General features: G+C 39.5%; 1 protein-coding gene across 1 annotated transcript; it reads right to left on the bottom strand.

The window, feature by feature from the left end:
• Positions 1–3,089: 3,089 nt before the first annotated feature.
• On the bottom strand, positions 3,090–7,481 carry LOC149832482 (BTB/POZ domain-containing protein At3g19850-like). The gene is made up of 3 exons (XM_090012474.1): positions 7,356–7,481; positions 5,935–7,038; positions 3,090–3,684 (listed from the first exon to the last, which is right to left on the bottom strand). The coding sequence occupies exons 1-3, from the start codon at positions 7,419–7,421 to the stop codon at positions 3,277–3,279; spliced, it is 1,578 nt and encodes a 525-aa protein (XP_089868600.1). The 5' UTR covers positions 7,422–7,481; the 3' UTR covers positions 3,090–3,276.
• Positions 7,482–7,859: the final 378 nt, after the last annotated feature.

The following is a 7,859-nucleotide window of genomic DNA, read 5'->3' as shown; positions in this document are numbered from 1 at the left end:
TGAAATGCTTACCGTAACTGGAGTTGGAAGGATTAGAGGAGAAGTTGGCGGCCTCCACCACCACGCCGTCGCCGGAAGGAAGAGTCCACCACCACCGTCGGCTGAATATTGACAGAGAAAGAGGGAGAAGGGTAAGGTAGGGCAAGAAGGAGCCGGATATGGTGGATGAGAGTGAGAAAAGAGGGAAGAGAGGGAAAGAGGGGAAAGAGGGGAAAGAGGGGAAAGAGGAAGGGCTTCAGTCGTGAATGGGAGAGGCCCTGAACTTTTCATTTTTTTGGGTTTTTAACAGAGTCCAAACCGGTTCACCGGTTTGTTTTCTTTATTTTTCTTGGTTTTAAAAAAAACCAAACCGGTTAAACCGGTTTGCTACAATTTTTTTTTTCATTTTTAAAAGTCAAAAACCGTATAAATCGGTTTATTATAAAATTTTCAAAAGTTAGAAAAAAAACTATTTATTTATAAAGAAACTCAAAATAAAACTATTCTAACTAATTTTTTTTCTTCTTTTCTAAAAAAAACAAATACTTAAAATGAATATAAAACTATTTTCTCTATTTTTTTTTATTTTTTTTTTTATTTTTATTTTATATTGAAAACTAAAACTAACTACTATGTTAATATCAAACATTAAAATATGTACTAAAATATACAAACAAAGCTATTTTTCATACATTTTCTGTTTTAAAATCATTTTAGCTCATTTAACGAAAACTAGCATAAACTTGAGTTTTTAAAACATTTTTTCATAAAATCATGCATATTTTAATGTTAATTCTCCTTGAAATATATGCATGATCAGTAGTACATGAGAATATGACATTTCATAAGGGAGTGTACATCTCCATTATTCATATGATTCATCTTTATGATAAAGGGTAGCATGTGAACTCATATGAGAAATTAAATCGAGATAACGGTATAAACCTCGATTTAGTATACTTTTGGTGTCAATGGGTCAAGTGGGAGAATGTTGGACATAATGGGTTTGCGTTCAACCCAAAGGGTGATTCGGTTTGACACCATTAGTGGGTCACATAATGGGGTTAGTGAGTGGGAGTTACGTGAATGTGGAGAGACCACATTCACATAACTGTCTATTTCTTCTATTATATAAGGGGTAGGCTGACATGAAAATGAGAGATTCATAGCAATTAGCCTACTCCAAATAACACATAAGGCTTACGTGGTAAAAGGTCTTGCTCACCATCGACCTAAGGCCTGAGCTCATCACGGGCATCGACCGACTGAGGAGAATGCCGAACACCTGCACTTGCACACCATGACAACTACATGTACATTTTCTGTGTTTAATTTTACAGGAAACGCCAACATTAAGGTCTCATTGTTTCATGCAACTTACATGGGAAAATGCTTAGCTGACAACCATTAATCCTTTCTCACTATGAATGAAACAATCAAATCATCACACTGAAACAGTAATATGCTGTAAGTTGTCCTAACTTTTCTCCCCCACCTAACACTTTTTATGTGTAAAATCCTTTTATACATTCCTCTTATGAAAGCTTTTACGTGAAAAAGGCTCAGCCAAGGGCGTAGCTAGGGGGGGGCAGGACTGGGCTGTAGCCCAGTCCTGCCTCCCGAAACAGTTAATTTTTTTTTGTTTTTTGTTTTAAAAGCCCAGTCCTAGCCCAGCCCTGATTCCATATAAAATAGATTTTTATCCATTTTTGTAGCTCAGTCCAGTCCTAGCCCAGCCCTGACTGCAGCAAATAGTTTGATTTGTCCATATGAAATAAATTTTTATTAATAATTGTAGCCATTTTTTATTTTATCTCAAAAAAAAAATGGGGGTGCTGCCCCCGAACCCCCGACTATCGCACAAATAAATTTTTTTTTGCTACACCCCTGTTTGCCCCCCCCCCCCACATGAATCCTAGCTACGCCCCTGGGCTCTGCTGACAAGATTTTTCAAGAATCAATGCCCATTTTCATGTAAACCCTTTCCTTTGTATGAGAACAAAACAAACCAAGTCTTGACTTCGCACGGGACCAAAACAAACTAGGCCTTAGGGTCGACATGGATAGGTTTGGAGGTTGACGTCTCAGATTGTTGGCTCGACCATGGGGTCCATGATCACAGGTCTCATGCTGGTGACCCACCTTCAGCAGTAGACAACAGAGGTTGATTGTGTGACCTCTGCTTTTGTTCTCACATGCATGCTTACCAGTAACACACGGTGACTTGGAGAATGTTTTCTTTTCTTTTTTATGACGAGGAACCTAACCTTGCTGAAGCGATGAAACCCTGGGTTGGGCCGTGGGGTGACTTGGAGAATGTTACTTTCTCTACCGTAAAAGATAAAAGTAACCCATCAAGGTTTTATATCATCTAACAAATTCAAGCAAACTACTGTCCCTCTATATATTAAGCATCCAATCAGACAATGCCACGTCCCGGAAGACATGCTGGAATAGCCGGATGCAGCAACGGTTGACTGGGGACTTCTTTTTAAGGTGCAACAAAAGAGTGCACCAAGCATGCATGATACGGTGCAACCCCATGAGGATGACTATGGGACCAACTCTTATAGGTGAAGAACCATCCCCATTTTGGGCACAGTTGATCTTTTAGATGTACGATTGCCACAAGCTGCTTCCCGATTATTTAAAATTTCAGTGAAGCATGCTGTTATCCTGGTTTGCATCTCCATATATAGACGCTGGTGGTGTTATAAACTTGTAATAAACCAGGTCCCTGAGGGGTTTGGATCTAGGTCCGTTCTCGATCAAGGGTTTGATCAATAGACTAAAAGCTGCATTATCTGGATAAAATGGTTCACCCATGCAAGAACTTAACCTGGATTCAGTCTTGATGCACCTAACCAAGTGAGAATCCGGATTCAGACATGCAGATCCAGATCCATTTGATGATAGAGCAAGTGTTTGGGTCCAAATTTGACCCAAGACCCAACAAGATGGATAAATTACCCTAGTTATGACTGGTGAGCAGTCCAATGTACACGTGCTTGCTATGCACAAAAAAATGGCATCCCACTGGTGCTACTAGAAAAGCCAAATTGATAAAGATATGCCCACAAGAAACTTCATGTTTTACCAAACAAATAAAGGAATTTCAACTATATTTATCATTTAGTTTTCAAAACTATGTACTTGATGCACTATAGGGAAGAGAACAAGAGTATAGCACAAATTCAACAATAACAAATAATGAAAAAAGATGGACTTTTGGCTTCTTTTTTCTTTTCTTTTTTTAAGGGAGGAACAGTAGGTGTGGTTGGTGATGTATGTTGTTTACTAAGAACATAGCTTGGGCAAGTATTGGTTGTGCATTGGGCTGTCAATCTTGGTCTTCATGAGCTTAGACATCTGACTCTGCATCTCCTTGCATGCCTTCTCCAATTCCACTACCCTCCACTGCATGTTCTTCATCTTGTTCTTGAACTCTTCCTCCTCCGGTGATGCCCTCATCACATTCTCTATCAAACCCTGCGACCGATCAGCGAACTCGCTGCAGGGTAATATTGGGAAATCCACATCTGCTTGGGAATGAAGCTTTGATTGTTGTGAGGAGAGAGCCTGGATGGCGATCCGAGGCGGGAACCGTGGATTCTTTGCCAAATCCTTACATGTTCCTAGTGAGAGCTTTCCAAAGTTCAGAGCTCTACATAATTTGGCCTGTTTGGATGATAACCCAGGGTGTGCCTAGAATTATAGAAAATCTTCAGTTAGGAAGCAATTTACAAAGCTGAAACAAGTTTGTATATAGCAATTAGTCAGTGACAAAGGATAAGCATGAAGAGCATTGTAAGTCTGTTAAAAGCTGAAATTTAGCACAATCATACTCTTAAGTAGTGTTCATGATTTCCCTTTTATTGTTTAATGAATCGACATGAACTTATCTTGAACATGGATATCAACATTAGATAATTTATTCTATCACTATAAAATCCAGAACGTGCATATTTAAATGAACAATTCAAGCATCTCAAAGAAAGTACTTCAAAATTATGAGCTTTGTTGTGTTTTTTAATAATCTATAATCTTAATTTGTTTTTCTAATAACTGTCGTTAAAGGACTACTAGTCTTCCCTATGGTAGCATCAGGTGCAATGTGATTGCACACTTTTAGTGTGCTGCTACACCTGACCACCCTCCATTTGTAGGCCCTAAGAAAACCCCTCCATCACTGACCGCACATTGCCCGGACTCCAATCGGTAAAAACCTCATAGTTCCTCGGCTCATGAGCAAGTACACCCAGCTTCGACCTTGCCTCTTGCATGGGTTTTGAACTGATAACAAGGGAACAGGCCATTTCAGAGTAAGGGCGTCAATGGGTTGGGTTTACCCGGACCAAACCCTATAGGGTCCAGGTATGGTGATAAAGAAGAAGACCTAATTAAGACATGGGTTCAGACCCAAAGGTCCAAAATACATGGATCTGGGTATAGTTTGTGAAATTTTATACCCGACCCGATTTCCGATTAAGACCTGCAATTTTTCAATATAAAAATGATAAAAAATATTATTTTATCAGGTATGGTCCGGGTATGGTTCATATAGTTCTTACCCAATCCGGGTATGGTTTCCCTTGTAGTGAACCCGATTATACCTGGGCTCAGACCCGATACCATACCCGAGATCGGGTCCAAGTCTGGTTTCACTTGGGTCCTAACCAAACCCCACCGGTTGACACCCCTATTTCAGAGCAAGGAAGGACGTTATTAATGAATTAGAACATTTCATTGAATTTAATACGATCTTTATGGATTATAGTGAGACGGAGAGAAGGACAAACAAATCTACCAGTCTCTTTTCATTTCTAGAACATTTAACAATAAAAATGAAATAAGAAGAAGAATAAAATAAGGGGGAAAGCTATTTGCTATTTCGTTCGTGCTTCAAAATTATCGGGCGATGCAATTGTTCACCCTTGAATAAAAACAAATGACAACAAACAGTGATTACAATTATATCTAGAAGGAAAAAGCAGGAACAGAGAGCAAGTTTTCGACCCCAGTGTGACAAATATCGCGAGAAATTGCCTGAAAGTTTAAAACGGCAATTTCTCACGAGTTTTTCAAAATATCGTGAGATTTATGAAAAAACATAAATACTGTGATTTAAATGCGATATTTATGTTTTAAATGGCTATTTATTGCAAAAAAATCCTATATTTTTATTTTTAAATATTTTTTATTAATATTTTCTTATAAAAAATAAATCTTATAAATTTTAATTATTTTTTTATTGCCAAGATTTTGCCTAAAAACACGAGATTTATGGAATTTTTTCAATTTCTCACGAGATTTTTAAAAATGAGAAATTGCCTATAAAAACTTTTGTCACTATGTTCGACCCTACACGATTGACCAACAACAATTTATACTCAAAAGGAAAGAAAGAAGCAAGCAAAGTTTGGTGTCCAACTCATGTGGAGAGAGAGAGAGAGGGTGGGGTTAAATGGGTAGGAGACTCAGTTACGGATCCAGGCAATTACTTACCTAATCGGATTTGGATTTGTAATTCGAATGAGAAAAAGGTAACACCGGATCTTGATTGCAATTAGCTCATGGATATGTACTGTATGGGAGAGAGAGAGAGAGAGAGAGAGATGATTAAACGACAGCAAATTTGGAATTAATGGCAGGTTGCAACGCCAGCATATTGCAATTTGCAAAAACGTACAGCACGAAGACAGAGTGGCCGAAAAGAAATTTGGCCTTCTTCTGACGCAACATCTGCACAGGCAACCACGACTGCCAGTACCCAACAATCATAAGGTAAAAATAAATTCCAGTAACAATTTAATGTACCATTTAATGCCATTCTATAATTGTAATAATTGCATATGACACCCATCCAAAAAAGAAGGGTTCATGGAACTAACAAGATAATCAAGAAACAAAGCAGAAAAAATAACACAAAAAGAAAGAAAGAAAGAAAAAGCTTACCTCAAGATACATGTCTACAGCTCTATACACTTCATCAAAGCAGTCTCTTGCAGTGCTTGGAAAGCACTCTGCAACAGCCAAGAACTTTGAAACCTTCAACCTTGAGTCTGGTGCAATCTCCATCAGATACTTATCAATCAACTTCTCCACCCTCTTCATCTTCTCACCACACGCCTGATCAACCCCACCCACAAATACCCTAACCAGCCTCAAAACCAGGCTCACATCATATATACCACCGCCATTACCACCACGGGGCACACACACCAGCAAGTCATCTAAAGAAGCCTGGTCCAGCAAGCCACCAATAGTCCCTTCAATCTTGCACCTGCACTCCTCACTCAGCCCAAAACCAGAAACCACGCTCAGAACCCTAAACAGCCACCTGCAGGAGAAACCACCCTTCTCCATCTGAACCACACCATGGACCACTGCCTCAGCAATACCACCATACTCCAACCTGGGCCCACCACCACTGTGCATTGCTCTCTTGAGATAGTGAATCAGAAACTTGGTGATGATCATGTTGTCTATACCGTACACAACCATTGCTTCCATGACTTTCTCTATGGTGAATGGGCTCAAAGCAGTCAGGTCATCAAACCACCAAGCTCTGCTGAAAGAGGGCTTGGTGGTGATGTCAAAGGAGCGTCTGAAACCGCCGGGAATTTCAGGCGAGGAGGAGGAAGAGGAGGAGACGAGGTCAGAGTTGGCACAGATTTTGGAGAGCAGAGAATTGATGAGCTTCTGGAGCAACCCTGAGGAGACTGCATGGGAGACAAACGGCTCTGAGTTTCTGAGTGCAGTCAAGATATCAATCCAGGTCCAGTAAAAGAGGCCTTGCAGGAAAGTCTCTGTTCTTTGCAGCAAATTGCAGCGGGAGATCTCCTCAGACATCTCAAGAAACGCTGCAGAGCAGTGAAGCAGAGAGACGTTTGAAGGGGAGATGCAAATCCTGCCATTGTTGTAGCAGAATCTTGAAACGAGCTCGAAGCCATCTGGGCCACCAGGGAAGCCATCAAGATTTAGTTCTCTGATGCTGTGGGCGTCTTTGCCTTGGATTAGTGATTTCCTCACTTTGCCTGAAAATGATGAAATGACCCTCTGCAACACCAGAATTAAAATTAAGAGCGTTTCTTTCTCAATCAAATTCCATGAAATGGAAAGAAGAATTGAAAAGAAGACATGGTCGTTGAGATTCGGCTATTTATTCTACAGGTGTAAATAATTCTTCAATTAAAACACTGAGAAATGGAAAGAACCATGAACAAGAAGAGATGGGTTGTTCTTTTCCATTGAGAAAAAGACATTGGTCATTGAGATTTAGCATTGTTTCTAAATGATATAAAGAATTCTTCAATACAAACACTAAAAAGAAGTGGAAAGAACAGTGTAAAAGATTTTTCTCTCTTTTGTTTTACCTGGTTCAGAAAGAATGTGTGCTGGCCATTGACATGGATCTGCAGATCGCAAGTTCCTTCTGGCATTGTTGGTTAGCAAAAAAAAACTAAAAACGGAGAAAAAAGAGAGGAAACAAGAGTGATGATGGTGGCAGAGGAAGGAACAGGAGAGTTGCCTTATATACGATTAATTTGAACTCCTGGGCTTCTTCTTTTGAATTGATTGAAGGAATGATATTGCTGCCAATTTCTTGAGTCTGAAAGTCAATGCTGGATTTTTGCATTCTTTTGTCATCTTATGGCCTTTTGGTGGTACACGCACCGCAACGACATAGCCATGTCATTGTATGGTTAAAAAGGCTTCCAGAGAATAAAATATCAGGAAAGTCATCAAGGTTTTATCAATTCTCAACTTTTTTTTGTGGGGAAAAGAAGTGAAAGGAATCTAGGTCTCTATGTCCAAGTTTAATGCAGGAAAGAATGGTTGCATGTAGCTAATGTTAAATAAGATAAACCCCTATATGT

This window comes from Nuphar pumila, chromosome 7 (genome assembly GCF_984573655.1).
Source record: "Nuphar pumila chromosome 7, dmNupPumi1.hap1.1, whole genome shotgun sequence".
Classification (NCBI taxonomy): domain Eukaryota; kingdom Viridiplantae; phylum Streptophyta; class Magnoliopsida; order Nymphaeales; family Nymphaeaceae; genus Nuphar; species Nuphar pumila.
The sequence above is the reverse complement of the archived record's forward strand: the minus strand, read 5'-3'. Positions and strand labels throughout refer to the sequence as shown.